Below are 22,782 nucleotides of genomic sequence, written 5' to 3' on the forward strand. Positions count from 1 at the left end.
TTTCTCTCTTCCTTTCCCTCTCTCCCTCTCGTTTCCTCCCTCCCGTCCCTCCCTCCCCCTCCCCCTCCCCCTTTCTCTCTCTAGGAGTAAGACAGGGCTGCCCTGTGTTACCGACCCTTATATTTAGACGCAGCAGTAGCTGAATAACAAGCACAGCTGAATAGTGAATTGGGTCTACCGTTTTAAATACGATAGAAGAGCTTACTTCCAAACTCCACCCAAGTCATTTTCTTATGATTATCAGAAGGAACAAAAAATACATGCAGCTGTTGTTCTATTTTAAATGTAGTTTATTTTATGCTGGACCATGCCGAAATGTAGTAATTATACAACTGGTAGTAGCCCTTTAATGCACCTCATTAAAGTTCACCTATTCATTAAAGTTCAGTTGTTCAGCCAATGAGAAATCACCATTGTAGCATTATAAAAGCTCAAATATCGATTATTCTCGGATATGCAATCGAAAGACAACTAGCGAAACGTCACGGAGGCTGGAAATCCAATACTGTCGCAGAAGGTTATGTTCTGTTACTATAATAATTAGCGTTAATTGTAAATAATATTCAAATAAATTCAATTTGTCATCTCTTTTTCAATTCTAAATCAATTTCCAGGTTATATCAAGATTAATGTTCATGTTATTCTCTAGATTATATCAAGGTCAATGACATTCGTTCCTCGGAAAAAATCAATACTTTCGCGTCTGCGCACATCTCACAATTTAGAAGGTCAGTTCCGCTCCTCACATAACCATAACATGAATAATTTCGAGGGAAAAATTGTTCCGGGGCCGGGTATCGAACCCGGGACCTTTGGTTAAACGTACCAACGTTCTCCCACTGAGCTACCTGGGAACTCTACCCGACACCGATCCAATTTTTCCCTCTATATCCACAGACCTCAAAGTGGGCTGACAACCGTCAAGCAACCAACATTTGAGTGCACACTAACTCTGTGTGACTTTAAATTGTGGTTTTCTGTTACGTACAGTGACGTTTAACCAAAGGTCCCGGGTTCGATACCCGGCGCCGGAACAATTTTTCCCTCGAAATTATTCAAATTAACTTTACAGGGAGTTATTCCTGAGAGCTTAATTTGCATAATACACGTCACTGTACGTAACAGAAAACCACAATTTAAAGCTACACAGAGTTAGTGTGCACTCAAATGTTGGTTGCTTGACGGTTGTCAGCCCACTTTGAGGTCTGTGGATATAGAGGGAAAAATTGGATCGGTGTCGGGTAGAGTTCCTGGGTAGCTCAGTGGGAGAGCGTTGGTACGTTTAACCAAAGGTCCTGGGTGCGATACCCGGCCCCGGAACAATTTTTCCCTCGAAATTATTCAAATTAACTTTACAGGGAGTTATTCCTGAAAGCTTAATTTGCATAACATGAATACTTATTAATAATTTCAAGTTAGAAATATGGTCGAACATAAAAAGTCGTATGAAACTTGCCTATAATGGTAATTAAGACGCTCGTATGAAAATTATGAAATTTGTTTCATAAACACACATACTCGCGTCTTAATTACTGCCATTATAGGCTCGTTGGATAATGTACTATTAATTGTGTCCATGAGGTATTGTTATGTATAACAATATACTAGAGTAGCAGTATGAAAATTTTTTTTTTCGGAAACCACTTAAGTCATTACATTTAAGGAAAAAATTCACGGTAATGGACAATAATAAACTAGTTTATGCCAATTACACTTGGCTTGAACAATTTACATTCTCAGGGAAATTAACGAATATAATATAGTATTGAATATTGAACAAAAAACTTTCTTTTAGTGTCAGGTACGGAATACCTTATAGGTTCCTCTGCACTTTGGTAGAATATCTGTACCTCTTCACTCTCGGAAGGTACAGTACTGAGTGCCTCTTCATAGAAAGCTCGCTCTTCATCATTGAGGTCCACAAATTTTAAGTCTCTTTACGTTATAATGGCATTTTACTGTATTATATGTATTCATTGAACAGATGGTCAACATAGCTACACTTGTCCATCTATACCTGTTTCTTTCTTTTTTTGACTAAACTGCATTATGTAGTCTAATAGTGGCCAGAAGCTTTAAGTATGTATGCAAGTTCGTGGAACATAAATCTTTAAATATTTTTAGGCATACGTGTTAATTTATTGTGTACTTGTAATCTCGTGAAATAATAAAATTGGATACAAGTTTTAAATGCCATTAAAACAACCACTTACTTACTTACTGACTTTTAAGGAACCCGGAGGTTCATTGCTGCCCTCACATAAGCCCGCCATTGGTCCCTATTCTGAGCAAGATTAATCCATTCTCTATCATCATATCCCACCTCCCTCAAATCCATTTTAATATTATTTGGGGCTAAGAGGGATGAAGTTACAGGAGAATGGAGAAAGTTACACAACATAGAACTGCACGCATTGTATTCTTCACCTGACATAATTAGGAACATTAAACCTAAGCGTTTGAGATGGGCAGGGCATGTAGCACATATGGGCAAATCCAGAAATGCTTATAGAGTGTTAGTTGGGAGGCCGGAGGGAAAAAGACCTTTAGGGAGGCCGAGACTTAGATGGGAAGGTAATATTAAAACAACCACTTGTAAAAAAATGGTGAATTTTCTGATTTTTTTCTCCCCATACAGATCTCGAATTACTACTGGGTTCAAAAAGTTCCCGGAATTTTACTACCATTTTTCGTATTAATATATAACAAGGGATATTATACATTTGTTTTGTTGGTAACATTCATGATGTCATTTCCTTAAAGTTTGTTGATAATGGCGATTGTTGGTTTTGAGTTGTAGGCAATTGTTTATCATAGTGTTTTGCTTGTTCGTCGCATTTTGTAATTATGTCCACAGAGCAAAGTACAAACATCAAGTTCTGTGTTTTGTTACACAAAACTCCTGCAGAGACATTAAGATTGTTGGAAGAAGCATATGGCGAAGCAGCAATGAAAAAAAACTGAAGTGTATGCCTGGTATAAACGCTTTTCTGGTGGCCGCGATAGCATCAAAGATGACGTACGCAGCGGCCGACCAACAACTGCAACAAATGAAGCAATCGCTCAGCGTGTGCGTAATGTTGTGAGGGACGACCGACGTAAAACCATAAAAGAGATAGCAGCAGAGGTCGGAATATCAGTCGGAAGTGTACACAATGTTCTTCACAAGCACCTCAACATGCATTACGTGTCTCAGAAGTTAGTTCCGAAAATGTTGTCGGCAGAACAGAAAGAAACAAGAATGACTCTTGCTGGGGACATGATCAGTATGGCTGATGAAGATGGTGATTTCTTAAACAAAATTATTGCTGGTGATGAAACTTGGTGCCACTTGTACGACCCAGTCCCTAAACGACAGTCATCTAAGTGGAAATCGAAAACATCTCCTCGGAAGCAAAAATTTCCTAGGGACACTTCCAAAGGCAAAGTTATGTTGGAAGTTTTCTTCGACTGTCAGGGTCTCATCCACCATGAGTTCATTCCAGAAGGTCGTACTGTAACGAAAGAATTGTACGTAGAAATCCTCCGTCGCCTCCGGGACACAGTGAGAAGGAAACGTCCAGAAAAGTGGGTAGAAAACAACTGATTCCTTATGCATGACAGTGCACCTGCTCATCACCCAATTATTGTAAAGAATTTTCTTGCCAGGCACAACATAACTGCTTTGGATCACCCACCATACTCTCCTGATCTCTCACCCCCTGATTACTTTCTGTTTCCCCGTCTGAAAAGTCATCTGAAAGGACGGAGATTCAATGCTGAAGAGGTTATCGCAAACGCGACGAGAGCACTAAGACGGGTTTCACAAAATGGCTTCCAGGCCTGCTTCCAGGAACTCTACACGCGTTGGCAAAAGTGTGTTGTTCCGGAAGGCAACTATTTTGAAGGGAATGCTGTAGAATAGTGTTTAAGGTACGTTGTTTCTATGATACTAGCAAATTCCGGGAACTTTTTGAACCTAGTATGTATATCTTTGTCGGTCAGTGCCATTAAATTTCAAATGCCTTATCTTACAATGTGGGCATCAGCTTATTGAAAAGCATTACAACTTTCCTCCCATCCCCTCAAAATGTGACATTATACAGAGGCAGAGATAAAATTCGAGATCTGTACACAGATTTGACAAAGAAAAAACCCATCTTCGAATGAGGACACTGGGCATATTTGACATTGCTGAACACAGTTTTCTTTTTAGTCAGTATTAGATAAGAAATGCTCATATTTCAGTCAGTATTACATAAACATGTAGGTACTATTTATTTTACATGGTAATGTCTAAATTTAGATAAGACACGCATATTTCAATCACATTACATAAACATAGCCTACACTATTTTACATGATAAGGTCCACAGTACTGTCACTGTACGCACAGAGTGACATTGCACTTATTGTCGTACACCTGCACATTGCAGGGCTTCTTTTTAATGGCTGCAATAATATGTTCAAAACTGTCATATAAATCATTCTTATACTTACTGCCTGTTGATGAAGGCAAGGAACATCCAGGTTTTAATCTTGAGTTAGCAAAGTCACAGCATGCTTGAAATTCAATTTTAAATGCTTATTTCTCATGAACCTGTTTGTATATGATCTAAATAATTGACGAGCACCATAACCAGCATACAGTAAGTAGAGGCCAATACCATTTCTTCCCTCTTTCAGCTTACAAAGCCTGCCTTTATGATCCATTCCATCTGTATGGGTGTTGTACGTCTTGATAAGTCTGGACTAAGTTATGGCAATTTCTCTTTTGATTGTACACCATCTAAAAAATAATTAAATACTGTATTGTGAACTGTGTCAAAATTAATGTCAGTTGTAATGCACTTTTTGCTTTTAATTATAACATTTATCACATAACTTAACTGCTACTTTCCAAACCCTGATTTAATACATTACTTTTGAAACCTGATTTAGGTGCCTAAAACCGAATTTCTCCTTGCCTAAAATTTCTAGGTCCAGTAATAAGATACAAAATATTGTAACTTTTAAAATTCAAAACAATAATGTAATTTTATTCTCACACCAATAATAATCACTCTCTACAATTTAATTCTACTCCCGTCAACAATGGGATTTCCACTCCACACAGTAACACAGTATTCGTTGCACTCCACAGACGACAATGACAATTTACTTGGATTATTGAGACCAACAATGAACTGTTAATCTTAACTAATGTTCACAAAGCACTATTTACAAAACAGAACTGTCAGTTCTCAGTTCACAGTTTGCCTTGGCTAGCTCTTCTAGCTCAGTCACTCAAGTTCACAGTATCTCGAACCCCAGACCTTCAGAGACAATCCGCTGAATTTCGAACTCAGGTCCCCCAACTGCGGTCCACTGCACTCAATCTCAGGACTTCTGGCTCCACGGTTACGGACACAACTCAAGTCGAACTTCGGTCTCAAAGCTGGCTTCACTGCTACACAAGACTGGCTGGCTTGCTGTCCACTGACTATAACAACACTACTACTCAAGTTCACTCGCGTGTTGTATTTATAACTAAACCATAGTTATGAGAAGTTTCTACGATGCTAGAGATTTCCACGGATGTCAGGATGGCATTCTCGAATAATCTGGATATCTCCCCTCTCTGCCGCGGTCGCTCTTTCTCCTCTACTCCCTCCTTTCTATGCCACAGCACATGCCACAGGAAGCAGATGCGCCGAACCATGGCCGACCTTGTAATCCTTCACCCGGTCGTGAGATCGTATCCCAGCTCTGTCACAATATGTTCAAACTCTAGAAAGTCAAAATTGTGGTTATTAAAAATTATTGGAGATGGATTATAAAAGAGGCAACACTGAAAAACAGGAACAGTTTCAAAAATGTTTGAAAATAGGGCATCTTGTAATGAACTGTTTCCTACTATATGGATATGTTGTTCTTGAAAGAGACGTAAATTGATCATTATCTGAGTGCATGAAAAGCAAGTTATTCTTGTGACGTAATTGAGTTCTGTCGTAAGCAGGTACAGGCAATGTAAACAAGATACATTTATTAGGATAAATAACTAGCTGCTGCTAAGCCAATTCTACCAGTGAGTGACATGTCATTCAAATATTAAAGAATTCAGTTCATATTCTCAATCACAATTTATATTTTAATTTTCATTAACAATTCTCAACAATTCAATTATATATTCACTATGTATTGTACATAGAAATATTGGCTTTCTGGATATTTTGGTCGTCCCTGGTATAGGAATTTTTTTTTCATTAAATCTTACTGTGTAACTACAGGCGAGAATGTACATATTATTGTTGGTGTTCCTCAGGGCTCTGTTTTGGGCCCAGTATTGTACCGTTTATATGTCAGTGATTTACCTATGTATTGAAAAAATACTTCATTTGTATGTATACTACTTACTTACTGGCTTTTAAGGAACCCGGAGGTTCACTGCCGCCCTCACATACTGTAAGCCCGCCATTGGTCCCTATCCTGAGCAAGATTAATCCATTCTCTATCATATCCCACCTCCCTCAAATCCATTTTAATATTATCTTCCCATCTACGTCTCGGCCTCCCTAAAATCTATTCTTTTATGAATAAAGAATCCTGTTCCTAATTGGTGATTATCGTTTCCTTCCCCATAATACAACAAATAATATCCTATTTGTGTTATGCCATTCCTATATAACCTAACCTCATGTACTCCCACAAAGTCTATTCTATATCTAGCTAGTTCTTTTGCTACTAATGTTACCCCTCCTGTTCTATATAGACTTGTAACATTCCAAGTACCAAATCTCAAAACCTCATTCCTTTGCTGTGGTCGTGCCAGAGAATCAGTCCCATTCTGAGGCTTATTTGAAGGATTCGTAACAAGCTGTTTTTTACAGTGATGGGTTGTTAGCCCTTCGCCCAACCCCCAAGCTGGAGGACCATCCCTCATCGGCTGTCCGCGACTGCTTATTCAATATATTCACAGCTACCTCCATTTGTATGTATGCTGATGATAATTTTATTTTGTTATTGTTAAAGACTCAAACGAATAGGATTTAGAGGAAACGTGTTGCAAACTGTTATGAAAAAATCTCAAAACATGGTTTGATAACAATGTTAATGTTAATAAAACGTGTTATATTTACTTTCATAATTTTCAAAAGAAAAATATGAAAGATATTAATATCTCTGTTGAAGGTCAGTATTTATGTAAATGGAAAACTATTAAATTTTTGGGTGTTACATTTGATTGTACCAGTATGTCTTGGAGACTCCATCGTATAAGCTTAATTTCCAAACTTAACAGTATTTTTTTATCAAATTCGAATTTTGAGGACTACAAGTAACCATGCTGTGTTACTGTCTTTTTATTATTATAGACTTTTATATGGTACTTGCTTCTGGGGATTTGGAGCCATGTTGAATGAAATTTTCAGAAATATATTTTCAGTTGCATAGCAGTAGGAAATATTTTTTACATTATAATCTTCTCGTCCACAACTGTGGAGTAACGGTTAGCACGTCCAGCCGCGAAACCAGGTGGCCCAGGTTCGATTCCCAGTCGGGGCAAGTTACCTGGTTGAGGTTTTTTCCGGGGTTTTCCCTCAACCCAATATGAGCAAATGCTGGGTATTGGACCCCGGACTCATTTCACTGGCATTATCACCTTCATCTCATTCAGACGCTAAATAACCTAAGCTGTTGATAAAGCGTCGTAAAATAACCTACTAAAGTAATATAATCTTCTTACTGTTCATGGTATGTAGGCTATATCCTTAAAGTATGGGAATTAGTTCATACAAACATTTTTGACTTCTATCAAAATAGTGATTTTCAGACTTGTAAAACTCGTAAAAAAATAGTTTTAACTTGTTTCAGTACACCACCTTACCGGTACTAATATTAGCAGAACATAACTTAACATGGTTCTTTTTTTTTGTGTAAAGATGTATTTAGTTCGCCAGTTGACATTAAAGGTACAAATAAATATTTTTTATTTAGGAAATATATTAAAAAATATGTTAATACAACTAAGCCCTAGAGGATGCATGTGTTTGTCTTTATTAAATAATGTATTTATGTTGTCTATTTTAATGTATTATTTTGACTATGTTTATGCATTTTTATGCTTTGTCTGGCTGTCTGTCCATCCACTAATTCTTCCCTATGTCTCTGTACCCCTCAGTAATCATGCAATGGACATAAATCTAATACTAATACTACTGTTATCAAGGACAGTCAAATGGTGGACGACTTACAACACTGAAATATTAGTATTTTGAAGACAGAGAGGGCTAAAAAAAATGATTTTGTTTACATAAGGGACTAAAGATTGCATTTGAATTAATGGAAGGCAGCCGAGGTCAAGTTGAAGGCGCCATCAATATACACTTGAGAACATCATAGGCTATTTTTAAATTAAACTCAAATTTTGCAAAATTGTTATATTTTATGCCTTTGTCACATCTGTCACAATTTTCGTTGTCATATCCAGTATTAGTAGTATTAGTGTTTTACTATTGTTATTGAGTGCTTTTCACTTGAATCTTGTTTCTATTAGTCATGTGTGTAGATTTTTCTTCAATTTTTTTTAATAAAAATGTATTGCATCCCTGTGTTTACTGTTTTTAATAGCTTTATGATTAGCTTTAGGAAGTACAGCTGCTGTTCAAAATCACTCAGTTAGGCACTAATTTTTTCTATTTATTTTTTATTTATTTAAGACTACAAACATTTCATCACTTTTCAACATAATCCCACTACGTTCAATGCAAGTGTTCCTGTTATACTATGTTGAAAAGTGATGAAGTGTTTGTTGTATTATTGTATACTAGCTGAAATCACCCGTCGTTGCCTGTGTTTTCCTTTCTGCTTCTATTTTTAATTAAACTGGTTGTTAGGCTTTTTGGAAATCTCGGAAATCCAACTACAGACAACCAAAACGAATTGTCTTTAGTAAGCTTTCCTCATCCCTAAAAGATGAATCTTTCTATAGCATTTACGTACATGAATTAATGAACTTCTTAGCCAAATGCCTGCCAGGGTTAACTCAATTTAATCACCTGTCGATCAGGCATCGAAAAGAAAACATTTCGTCATGTGCCTTACGTTCAACTGTTTTTAATATGTTTGTTTGTTTATTTATTTATTTATATTCTGACGTAGTTAAGGCCATTAGGCCTTCTTCCACACCGCCAGAAATATGAATAAAATAATAGAAAATCAAATTATAAACAAAGTAAAACCAAACGAAATTATTTCGAATAAATTTTATTCAGCTTCCTCCAAGTGAAGGCTGCCTAGAAGACAAAGCTTACCATAAAATTGTTGTTATAATGGAAAAAAAAAAAAGAAAACAATGGAGAAGAAAAATAATAAGAAATAGCACAATTAGAAATAATTGGAAAAGACTAAACAAAACATCATTAATTCCAGAAGAATAACATTTCCTAGTATCTATTAGCTATTGAGTGATCACAGTCGTCTATTTAGCACTAGTTGCAAGACCCAACTTAAGTGAGCAGATCGCCATAGCAAAGAGATCAATCTATATAACTGTAGAGATGGTTTCTTAGGATTTTTATAGATCCCTTCACTGCAGACATAGATACTTCAGTGACAAGAGTTTGTCCTAGACCAAACTGCTTGCAAAAATGCGCGAATCTTTTTGTGATGGTCCCTCTAGCCCCAATCAGTAATCCAATAACTTTGATCGACGTTAGATGATATTTTTCCTTATAATATGGTATAGTGGGGTCGTGTATGTCGCATTTTTCCTGATGTACCTCAGCAGGTTGATTTTCGTACATTTCCATTCTTACAGTTGGATCAATTATGAATCCGCTTGTTGATCTTGTCGGGATAGTGATGATGTCAATGCGTCTTGAAGATCCATTTGTGGACAAACCATGGACCTCCTCTTTTACTTGGTAGTTTTTTCCTCGTAGGGCCGATGCTAGGAGGGATCGAATCTTGTGGTGACAACTATTTCTCAGTAGTTCTCCATGAGGACAGGCTCCCAGAATGTGAGCAAGTGTTTCTTTCTCACTCTGACAGGCTACAGTCACACAACCTAGATTGTCTAGATTTTGGCCTTCATGATGTATCAACAATCTTATTTCATGTCGTGTTATTTTTCCATGGCCTCGTGGAAGTCGATGTTGAATACAACAGACAATAATAAAGAACAATTGACTGTATAAGATTGCATTTTAATATTATACATCAATGTTTCATCGTATTTATTTTTATTTTTTTTTTATCTTTTTAATTAATTTAACGTCCATTTGTCCGATTTTAATGTAGCCTATGTTCTTCTCCTGGTTATGAAGGTTAGATGTGGAAACTTTGACAAATATTGGTCAAAGCATGTAGATTTGTATAGAGTACATACATATATACATACATACATACATACATACATACATAGCCACATTGACTTTTATATATAAGATACTAGCTGAAAGTACCCGGGATTGCCCGGGTTTTCCTTTCTGCTTCTGTTTTCAAATGAACTGGTTGTTAAATTTTCGGAAATTTCGGAAACCCAACTATAGACAACCAAAACGAATTGTTTTACTAAGCTTTCCTCGCACATAAAGATGAATCTTTACTTAACTTCACTTACATGAATTAATACTCCTTAGCCAAATGCCTGCCAGGTTTAACTAAATTTAAAACATGATTGTGACTATAATAATATTTAATTCATTAATATGTCACATCAACGGACGTATATACGTCACCCAAACATCGTAAGATGAAGATTACATTTGTAAAGTTTCTTTCCAGCCGTAAGCAGTGCTGACTAGATCAGACGCTATGGACAGTACTCTATAACAGAGTCGCCAGTATGAAAGGATAATTCCGAGCCTTTGGCGTGAGACGAACTCGATAGCTCAGTGGTAGAGCGCCTGATCAGAGACCAGGAAGTCGCAGGTTCGATTCCCGCTCGAGGTTGTGAAAAAAAATTTTTCTTTCATACCATGGCATGATTGTGACTATAATAGTATTTAATTCATTAAAACAATTGTAGATCAGGCACCGAAAAGAAAATATTTCATCATGTGCAAGACGTTCAACTTTGTTTTAAATTTATATATTTATTTGTTTTGTTTATTTATCTATGCCGGTCAGATACCGCTAAATTTCAAGTGCTTTATCTTAGTCGTGGCTGTCAGCGTATTAAACACCATTAATTTTTCTTCCGTCTCCTTTCCTCCCCGCCAAAAATGTGACATTGTATAGAGGCAGAGAAAAAATAATTATAAGATTACGTTTGTCATGAGTTTTTTCACACCAATTCCTATTCCATTGCATAATTCTTGTGGATCAATATTTCGCAATAGTACTATTGGTGATTCAATATTAAGTATTAAATTATCTGTTGGCAATTCTTGTGATTTCAAAGAATTTAAGAATTCAATCTGATAAAACACAGTCTGCTCACTATCTACAACTGTCTCGAGAAATACACAATACGGTTCTGGACTGCATAAGGATACTTACTGCATGAATTGTCTACATTTTAGCCTTCATGATGTTATTACAATGTTATTTTATATCGTTTTGCTTTTTCCATGGCCTCATGAAAGTCTATGTTGAATACAACAGACAATAATAAAGAACAATTGACTATAGAAGATTGCATTTTAGTATTATACATGTTTGTTTGATCGTATTTATTTTTATTTTTTACTGTTTAATTAATTTAACGTCCATTTTAACAATTTCAATATAGCCTATGTTCTTCTCCTGGTTATGAAGGTTAAATGTGCAAACTTTGGTACATATTGGTCAAAGCGTGTAGATTTGTATAGGGAACATACATACATACATACCCACATTCACTTTTATATATTAGATTCAATTCATAAAACAATTATTAAGGTTACTTTTTGACTCTCCCTCGTAGATCTTTTCTTTGGTATTTGTTTCCTTGTGTCACTTGTCTACATATGTTGGTATATTCCATTTCCAGGTGCATAATATTGACACAAGTGCTGAACTTTGTTTGTCTTGTTTTTGTTCCAGATGTAGTGTAGAATAGGCAGACGACTATCACTCTTGTGCTGAAGTTCCATTCGCATATTTCACCATGAGTTCAGTTGCTTTGGAAGAATACGACCTCATGAAGGATTCAAAGTACAGAGTGTAAGTTTTATTCTAACAGCAACTTTCTCTTCTACGTGTTACGTGATATGTGTAGTGTAAAATATAGCAAGGGGATTTCCAGAATGTGAAATTTAGAAATGAAATGAACTCATAGGGAGAATAAGCTTACAAGTAAGACAACAACACATTAAGTATTTTCTTTTAACCCTCAGGAAATGTAAAATAACTACAGGAGATATGAATCCCACCTTTATAACAATGAACACGTCTTAATATGCATATAAACGTTATTACTTTTGGATTTTAACTTTAAACAAAACTGTGTGTTACAATAAATGCCATCGCTTAAAACTATGACATTAATTATTTAATGGAATGAGAAATGATAAATTTCTTTATATTTCTTACTGGATATCAACAGAAAAGAGTCCAATAAAAACTATAAAATGCAGTAAACGTCTGTTTACATGTTCAGTACTTCATGTTTGTTTACCGGTTTTGACATTGAAATTAACAGCTGGCACACTCATCAAAGCATACATTACAAGAACAGAGAGCATACAGATTGTTGTGGTCATTTACAGAAATGTAAAGCTCGTAACGAGACAAAAGATTTATATTACAATGACTGCAAGCAATAAAACTAACATATTTGTACTGTTTTTATTATCATGACTTCTTTGGAGCCATTTTGCATAAAATAAAATAAAACGACACCACCACTAGTTCCAACGAATTTAACTGGTAGTTACGTTTCACCTCTCTAACAATCAGTGTGATGACTGTGTATTCTAAGTCAAGTAGCGTTAACAATTGTTGTTAGAATAGAAAAATTCGCTCTGGCACCAGGGATCGAACCCAGGTCCTTGGTTCTATGCACCAAGCGCTCTAACCATTGAGCTATGCCGAAGTTCAATCCACAACATCGAATCAAATCTCTCTCCTCTAGTGTTTTTCCGTTTGTGACCTTACTCCATGTTCGACATAATGGTAACCCTACTTCCGGTTTGTTACGGGAAATGGTACTCCACCAATCGATTCTTTACATAGGTTTTGGTTATCAAAATATTTTTATGATCAACCAGTATCATATAGTTTTCGAGGAAAAAGGCTGATAAGCATAGCGCACGCGCGCGCACACACACACACACACACACACACACACACACACACACACACACACACACACACTCACTCACTCACTCACTCACTCTTACACTCTCACTCACACATATATTTGTATACGATCTATTCCATCTCAAATCGACCGAAATATAGAGAAAATTGACCTTACAATTTCTAAATACAATGAAACTTTTTTTTTGTACGTAGAGAACTGTGATACAATGCTTTGTGCAAAGTTTGAGGCATCAGAACTTCATAGTGTTTAAATTAAAAATATTTAAATTTATCGTATTTTCATAAAATTAGCAACTTTAAACTGTTGTAGCTCTGAAACCCTTTCACCCAATAATCAAAATCATGGTTTATTTTGATGCTGAGAAATTAAAGTTTATATTGACATATAAACAGATTTTCTTACTTTTTATAGAAAATGGAGAAATGTATAGTTACATTCCGCATTGAAAGTACAAATAAACACATATTTTTTACTGATGGCACATTGATAAGAAAGTATTGAAAATATCAAATAAAGAAAATAAATAGTACGCGCCTGAACTAACCAGCTGACTGTGAGGCGGGAGCTAACCGAAGCAAGCAAGGCCAGGAGACGTAAACACGTGATGTGTCGCCTAGCAGTGCATGGCTGGGCTAGCTTTATCACAAGTTTTCATAAACACAGGAGTAAAATGACGCCCAACGCTCGCTTATCTTCAGCTCTCGGCCAGTGCGTGCGGTACTGCGCCATTCAAGTCCAGGCGTGTGAAAATAATCTATTTAATACCCTCGAAACTTATTGCCATACCGCTAAGCAAACAATGCCGCATCCCTCTTAATAATGCAAGGTTTTTTTCTCAACATTTTTTTACATTTTTACAAATTGGCAAAAAGCCTAAAAGTAAGTAAAACCAAATTATCTGTCTCTCTGTGTACAATAAAAATAAGGATTACTTCTTAACATAACATACCAAATGTCAGCTTCAAAATGAGCTCCCATTCAGTGTTTTGCAGTAAATGATTCCAGAGTTCTGAGCGCTGAAAGAGGCTTGTTTTTATAAAATGCGCTAAATGTGTCGCTCAACAATACGAAAACCGTTTGACTTTCGATAGTATATTTTTGAAAATGCACTCTCCTCAGTACCTTGTATAAATAGGGAAAAAATTAGATTATAAAAAATGCGAGGTTTTTTACTGATTGATTTCATATGGAATAACCCATACCATGTATTATATTTTTACTCTTATCTTGACAGCTATGTCTCAGCAGTGGATAAAGCCTTAAAAAATTTCGACTACACCAGTGAATGGGCAGACCTGATATCAGCACTAGGAAAGCTTAATAAGGTAAGTAAATTGGGTCCAGTTCAGTGTTATGTTGTAACCTCCAATACTAAACACTGCTGTGCTGCAATGTTACTAATATGTATGTGTCTTGCTTAGGTATTGTTGAGTCATATGAAATTTCCTGTTATCCCACGTCGCATCAAGATCAGCAAGCGACTTGCCCAATGTATGCATCCTGCTTTGCCATCTGGAGTCCATTTGAAGGCTTTGGAAACATATGACATCATTTTCAAATGCATGGGAACGAACCGGCTTAGCCATGAGTTGTTTATCTACAGTGCAGGTATGTGTGCAGTGAGTGATATTATGTAATGTTCATTATTCAGGAGAGGTTTTATTTGTTACTAGCCATACTGTGCGCTCCGCTGCACCTGTTAGAAATAAATATAAAGTAATTACATAATTAAAATAGGACATTTGATCCAGGGAACGTTTGTGTTTGATAGAAGGATAAATCATTTAATATGTTACTTAATTTAAATTGCATCCAAATAATTAAAATGCGATCATTTTGGTCCAGAGACCACTCATTGGTGCAATGACAATTCCTTTAACACGTTTCTAATTTTTATTACATGCAACCATAGTTTAATGAACATTAACATCATTTAGATTTAATGTGTATACTTTATTTTACTTGTTATAGGTTTCCATTGAATTATGGTAATAACTTAGTTTTAACCCTTGTTTTCTACGTATTCAGTAAATGGCATTTGGCCCACTATGGTTCTGAACCCTTCAAATAACTTAAATTATATTATATAATATTTCATTACATATATTATATTATATTATATTATATTATATTATATTATATTATATTATATTACATTACATTACATTACATTACATTACATTATATCAGAAGTTACTGTAATAACATTATAGCATTATGTCCATCTAGAGAAACTACACTTTCCAATGGTGAAATAATAATTAATTATACAAATCGGTTAATTTAGCTTCCGATATTACTTCATACAAACACAGAAACATTCTCTGTAGGCTATCTTTCATAGCTTTCGATTGTTGCTGTCCAAGGCCCCTTATAGACGAAGTCATTTGTCTTTTATTTCATTATACGGCCTTAGATGGCAGTTATTTTAATTTTAAAACTCATTTATCTCATTAAATATCAGTCCTATCAAAATTTTGCAAGGAATAAAACTTATCGCAAATTATTTGTAAAGAAACTTTTGTTATGTAACATTTTTCACAAAAATCAATAATAAGCGAGATATTTCGATTTATTTAATTCAGGCCTCCTTACAACCCCCCTTTTAAATAATGTATTTTGAATGCCATATAGCCTAAAATCTAAGTTATAACGAACATAATTTATATTCCAATTTTCATCGAAATCCGTTCATCCATTATCGCGTGAAAAGGTAACAAACATACAGACAGACAGACAGACATACATACATACAAACAAAAATTTCAAAAAAGCGATTTTCGGTTTCAGGGTGGTTAATTATATATGTTAGGACCAATTATTTTTTGAAAATCGAAAATTACCAGAAAAATTTCGGCTACAGATTTATTATTAGTATAGAGTTTTCTGTTGTTGTAAATATGTTTGGAAACATTACATTATCATCAATCAAGGATGAAATTACATGTTTGTATATCCTTACATTAAAATACCAGTATAACGAAATTCTAGGAACCACTGAAATTATTTTGTTCTAGTAAAATTTCATTATATCGAAATACGTTATTTTTCTTATATGGAAGAAGCATGCTTGTTCATTTACCTCTACTTACTCTGTAAATTCCTCACATTTTGCATGTCAGCCTGGAAAATATCTTTAAATGAAATAAAAAGCTAAACTTACAATGCATTTGAACAGAAAAAATTTGAAGAAAGGCATAGGAAAAGAACAAAATTGAAGATTTATAAATGACTTTATAAGGCGTGAAAAAACTAATACAACATTCAGAAACATCTGTACATGCTACATTAGCTATATATTAAATGACAACGTGGTCACTATGCAATTGCAACGTAATTATAATATTGAAAAACGTCTCTACTTGCTACGAAATGCAGCCTATATTTATTATTTTTTGTTAAAAAAAAAATAAAGATTTTTTCAGTATCGGAGCAAAATTTTTATTTCGTTACACTGATTTTCCTTAAAAACGAAATTCGTTAAATTGAAATATATGAAATTATTTTACGGAAAAAGGCAGATGATAGAAAATAATTTTGTAATACTAAATATTTCGTTATACAGACATTCGTTATAACAACATTTTACTGTATTCAAATTGATTGGCCAACTTGCAAGATTTCGAAACTCTTAATGCAGAGAGTCATTCCCATTCACTACTACTGGCAAAAGCTACCAAAAACATTACTGATATAGATTCCTCATTAATATTAACAGCATCAAAATGACAATAGAAGAAAAAGAACTGATTCAATATGAAAAACTTATTAGATTACCAGGAAACAATTGGCATTCATACAGTCTTCTCTGTAGATTGAAAACTCAAAAAAGTTTCATATCCATTGTTCAAGAATTAAAACAGAAAATCAATATCCCGAATATAAAAGAAAACCTACAAATTAAACCAAACCCTTTAACTCTATTAAATTAAATATAGAGTATAATCTAAATTTAACAGAAGAAATACTGAAATCAGAAGTAAACACTGAAATACTAAAACAATTGTCTTTAGAGACAATTAATATTAGATACCCTCCACAAAACTGGCTTCATTTATACACTGACGGATCCTTGATCTCCAGAGAACAAGGTGCTGGTGCAGGTGTTACGTGCTGTCTCTTCTCACTTTATAGATCTCTTGGGTATGGAACAACAAGTTTTGATGGAGAAATCATTGCAATAAGTGAAAGTCTCAGGAATCTTCTATGCCACATCAGTAAATTTAAAAATGCAGTTATATTGTCAGACTCCAAAGCAGCTATTCTATCAATCGTCTCTAAACACACACCTTCATCTCAAACAGCAGAAATAACTAAAATGCTCTCTCAAATAATATCACTCAATAAAAGAATTGCATTCTAATGGATACCATCCCATTGTGGAATCCTGGGAAATGAGAATGCGGATGCTTTAGCAAAGAAGGGCAGCACTGCTACTTACAGACCTGTTACTAAATCTATGTATTACTCTGTGAAAAGATTTATTAAATCTACATACTTAGACTTCAACAAACAATAACACAATCCCATGGGGAAAAAAATGGAACTCTCTGCATCAAAATCCACAGTTAATTCCCGATTTACCACGAAAATCGTCTGTAGCTGCATTTAGATTGGCAACAGGCCATGATTGTTTGGCCAAACACCTGCATAGAATTGGAATATATCAGTCCCCAAACTGTCCATTGTGCAACTCAAACCAAGAAATGGATTCGGAACACCTCAAAATCTGTGCTTCAGTGGCTGGCCATGATAATATCTTTGAAAAATATTGGAGTGCAAGAGGTCAAATGACTTTTTTGTCAAACACCTGGCATTAGAAAACAACAACATATTTTCACATTATAACAATCCCTTATGTGATAACTTAGACGTATTTGCAGTAATAGGACAATTCAAAACAAATTTTGTTGCTACTGAAAACAGACAGTATTTTGTACATTTATTTCTGTATGCATTTAGTTATATTATTGTTTCTTGAAGGGCTGTTTCCACTGCTGGGACATGCAGCAATGAATGTACGACCGTCTCTGCTGACCGTGTATGAGACTCACTTTGTTCCACTTGGTGAAAGACTGCGGCCGGGATTGAGTGGCTTCCTCAGTGGAGTCCTGCCAGGTCTAGAAGAGGGTTCCGATCATTTTGACAGGTACTTATAGTTTTTACAATGTAGGAAGCAATATGTTTCTGTTTTGTTGTGAACATATTTTATTGCTGTTTAGCCAACTGTCCGAAGACAGGTCTGAACCTCACAAGTGATACCAAGAAGGCACCACTCATGAGGCAACTAGACCAGGAGATAATGTAGTAGGGTGGCCAGTTCCTTTCCCCCTCCATTGCATATATCACCGACTAGCTACATATACACTAGTCAGACTTCAGATGCTTACAAACAATTGTTCTTCCTCATTTGAATATGTAGGGTCGAATTCATAGTCGTCACTTATAAAATGAGGAAACACTTAAGTAATGAGCATTTCCTTAGCACTTATTTCAGATCGTATTGCAGAGATGCTACTCATTCATATGCCCTGAGCATTCCCTTGACATCAAAAGAAATATGGCAACATGGCTAGACGTGAGTGCTTTCCTACATTCATTTGTTTTCCAGCGCCTTCAAATTGTTAAATCGGCATTATTGTCATACACAAATACAGAAGTAAATATTGTAGAGCTAAAAATTATACAAAATGTCTAGAAAGCATTTTACAGAAAAGAAAGAAGTGATCTAAGATAACTAGTTATGAAATATGGAGATATCATCGAAAGTAAAAAAAAAAAAAAAAAAAAAAAAAAATTATACAAAATAAAGTGGAAATGATATAATTACGCAAATTTTAACAGCTTATTCCTCGGGTAGAATACAAACAAAAATGCAAATAACACTTTGTTGGGACGTGAATACTTTTCGAAAAAAAAAAAAAAAGCCACTTAAATCTACCTGAAATGCTGCTGTATCATAAAATCTCAAAGCAACCAGTACTTTCAGCATAGCGAAATCGGTAAGCCTCATGGTTGTATTGTGAATTGAAATGAGAGACACCAGGATATCCACAACAGTGTTCTTGTCGAAACGGTATCTCCTCTTAAATTGTTGATCATTATACATCTCTAAAGGGTTTTCCATATCTCTGATATATCTTTTGCTTGCCGAAACTCATTTTCATTTTAATTACAGAACTCAATAAATCTATCTATCATCTATTCTATACCGAATCAGCTGATTACAATGCATATGAGGAAACACTTGAGTAAACTGACAAGCTACCTTATTTGAATAAGTGTTCACTTCAGTGGGATTTATGAATTGGAAATTATTATAAGCAACTGCGTAAGTGTTTCCTTACGATAAGTGTTGACTATGAATTCGGCCCTTAAACGAAATCATTGACATTGAGGAATCTAAAGTACACTGCTGATATCACTTGTAGTACTGTAGCAGAAGTTATATTTAGGTCTAAACCTCTCTCCAGTAGTATTATTTTCTGTGATGATCACGCCAAATACCAGCAAGCATTGCTTTCTTAATTATATTACTATTGAGATAGCTGTGTGCATGATTACCTAATACAAAGTTCTTTGGCTAAAGAACCTTGCACCTGTCAGCAGTGTTACTACAAAAAACTTCTGCAAACAAAAGTAATTAAACTAAAACTCACTAACAAAATACTGGTGGAGACATCTATGGGGAATAAGAGATAATAAACATGAAGTTACCTGGATTATTTGTTACAAGTGCTGATAAATGTACAATGTAATTTTCCAGAATTCTTGAAAATTATTGGTGAAGCTAAATTTAAAAGAGTATGTATGTAACTCAATGTTAATGAACTACTGACGTGTACCAGCAACCGTGCATAAGGCCCGTAACACACTTGAAGAGTTTTCGCTAGTGAGAAATGTGTTTCGAGAAAGAGGCGAAGAGCCTTCCTCCACACACTTGGCAAGTTCTCGCTATCACAGATCACACCTGTCTATGATCATCTATGCACTGCTTTCATGCTGAAAGCATTTATCTGATTATAGTAATGACTCGTTGGGGGAAATATTATAGGTTATGTATTTACGTATATTGTCGTACTTAAATATATAACCTGTAAGTATATTGTCATACTTTACAAATTACGTATGAATGCTATGTTGAATCTGAGTATTCAGATGATGAGGAAATGGAGTTACATGAACATATTTTGTTCATGAAAAGAAAAAGTAGGCCTAAAATTAAAGCCAGAAATATCTGAAAATCACATTGTACCTTACGAAAATAAGGCGGGTTTTGGACACTGGTCTCGATTTGAATGATTATACGTTTAGGCGTTATTTCAGGTTCAATGGACCACAGTTTTTTTTGCCATTCATGATATGATAGAGAATTCTTTGCTATAATTTGATTAAGATTAGGCTACATAAACTGTTAAAACATATAGATACATTATTTCAAATGTTTAATCAATACTATTAAATCTCATCAAAATAAAATATAGCCCTATTTATTTTCAGATAATCTGATATTTATCTCCAGATTTCTTCTTTCAGTTTCGTGTTTTTATAGTTTTCATCCTGTGTATCATATAAATAGGCCTATGGGTGACATCGTACAAGTTCGATAAGTTTCTGACTGCAATTCTCAGCCATCTTCCTCATTTTCAAATAAAAACAATACAATTCATCGCCACCTGCGATATCGTTTTCTACATTCAATCATCATAAAGAGTATAAATGTCCAACATATTTGATAAATGTGTCAAGAAAATTCGCTGAGATACTGATTCCAGCGAGAAACTCGCACGACATTTTTGCCTCGAGCGAGAATCTCTTCCAGTGTGTGGACGTCCATTTGAATCCATGTTATCAATTTTTTTTATTTTCTCGCAACACATTTCTCGCTGGCGAAAACTCTGCAGGTGTGTTACAGGCCTAAGTGCTAAGAGTAAGTATGCCATTTTTGCTCTAGTTCCTAAAAAGACTGAGCTACGTGATTTTTTATGAGTCATAAAAATCAGGTTTTCCAAAAACTTTCGATTGGAGGTTTAAACACAATTTTTTTTAAAAATAGTCTTACAATATTTAATATTTAATTTATCACTTTGTCTCATGTAAGATAGAACATTCAAGAAGAAAATTATTTGACTTGTGTCAATCGCAGTTTTGTGATTTTTTTTAATGTAAAACTTTTTAAAACTAAAGAATGTTATAGGGGAGAGTTGGGTAGTATCGGACATCGGGTAATATCGGACAGTGAGTTTCTTTCATCTACCACACGATGATAGTACCTGATTGACATGGTTGAGTTTCTGTGATGTTGCATAGAGAAACGTAACCATGTCGTTCAGGTACTGCCATATGGTGGTAGATGAAAGAAATGCACTGTCCGATATTACCCGATGTCCGATACTACCCGACTCTCCCCTATTTCATACAAGTTATTTCAAGATGAACAAGTTTGACTCCAGTTGTAAGTTGTAGATAGTGTTCTGAAAATAATTTTTGGGATGAAAAATGACTAAAAATATGTATATTTATGAAGTCTTAAGTTTACTTAATTTTACTACATCACTTTTGTTGTTTGTTTTTAGGACGAATTCATTACTGGAGAAAGTGTGCAATGAGGTTGGGAAAAGTCACTTTTATGGTTGTCTGTGGGAGTGCTTAGCATCAAACAGTGGAATTCGCCTACCAGCTATCTCTTTTGTACTGTCCCACTTCAATAAGAGACACTCTATGGAAGACCAGTTGTATGTTATGGGAACCAACATTGATATCATGGTAAGTTACACAGTCATACTTTTATTTTAATAAGAGACATTACATGAAATTTTTTACTTATGAAAATAAATGAAAAATGGTCAAGTAGACGATCCAGCTGTCTGCCTCTTCCCAAATATTTTTGTGTCTCACATAAACTTGTCATATTGTTTGTTGTAACTTACAGTCATACCTTATTGATCAAATGACTTCCATTCTTCACACTGATCTGAAGTTCACAGATTGAAGCCCCTATATGAAGGGTTCAGAACCGTAGTGGGCCAAGCACCATTTACTAAAATCGTAGAAAACAAGGGTTAAAATGAAGTTATTACCACAGTTCAATGGAAACATATAGCAAGTAATATAAAGTATACACATTACTAGGGAAATTCCACAATTTGGGACATCTGGCCAACATCTACGGCTGATCACAAGGATCCAAATACAAAGCAGAGGTTAAATTAAAAATAAAACACAATATTGTAACTTTTTAACTCAAACAATAATGTAATTTTATTCTCACATCAATAATAATCACTTTCTATAATTGAACGTAAACACTTCCGTCAACAATGGGATTTCCACTCCACACAGTAACACAGTATTCGTTATTGCACTCAATAGACGACAATGACAATTTACTTGGATTATTGAGAACAACAATGTACTGCTAATCTTAACTAATGTTCACAAAGCACTATTTACAACACAGAACTGTCAGTTCTCAGTTCACAGTTCGTTTGCCTTGGCTAGCTCTTCTAGCTCAGTCACTCGAGTTCACAGTAACTCGAACCCCAGATCTTCAGAGACAGTCCACTGAACTTCGA

General features: G+C 35.1%; 1 protein-coding gene across 4 annotated transcripts in view; it reads left to right on the plus strand.

The window, feature by feature from the left end:
• LOC138692613 (protein DOP1 homolog) overlaps positions 1–22,782 on the plus strand; it is a 122,581-nt gene that overhangs the window by 5,551 nt on the left and 94,248 nt on the right. For 3 of the 4 annotated variants that reach the window (XM_069815637.1, XM_069815635.1, XM_069815634.1), the window contains exons 2-6: positions 11,986–12,105; positions 14,442–14,532; positions 14,629–14,815; positions 18,191–18,356; positions 21,784–21,973. In XM_069815637.1, coding sequence (XP_069671738.1) covers positions 12,050–12,105; positions 14,442–14,532; positions 14,629–14,815; positions 18,191–18,356; positions 21,784–21,973 — 690 coding nt within the window. In that variant the 5' untranslated portion in view covers positions 11,986–12,049. Of the gene's footprint in view, positions 1–6,848; positions 6,950–11,985; positions 12,106–14,441; positions 14,533–14,628; positions 14,816–18,190; positions 18,357–21,783; positions 21,974–22,782 lie in introns of all 4 variants that reach the window. The other variant, XM_069815636.1, reaches the window with a different exon arrangement.

The sequence above is a fragment of the Periplaneta americana genome, chromosome 17 (genome assembly GCF_040183065.1).
Source record: "Periplaneta americana isolate PAMFEO1 chromosome 17, P.americana_PAMFEO1_priV1, whole genome shotgun sequence".
Classification (NCBI taxonomy): Eukaryota; Metazoa; Arthropoda; class Insecta; order Blattodea; family Blattidae; genus Periplaneta; species Periplaneta americana.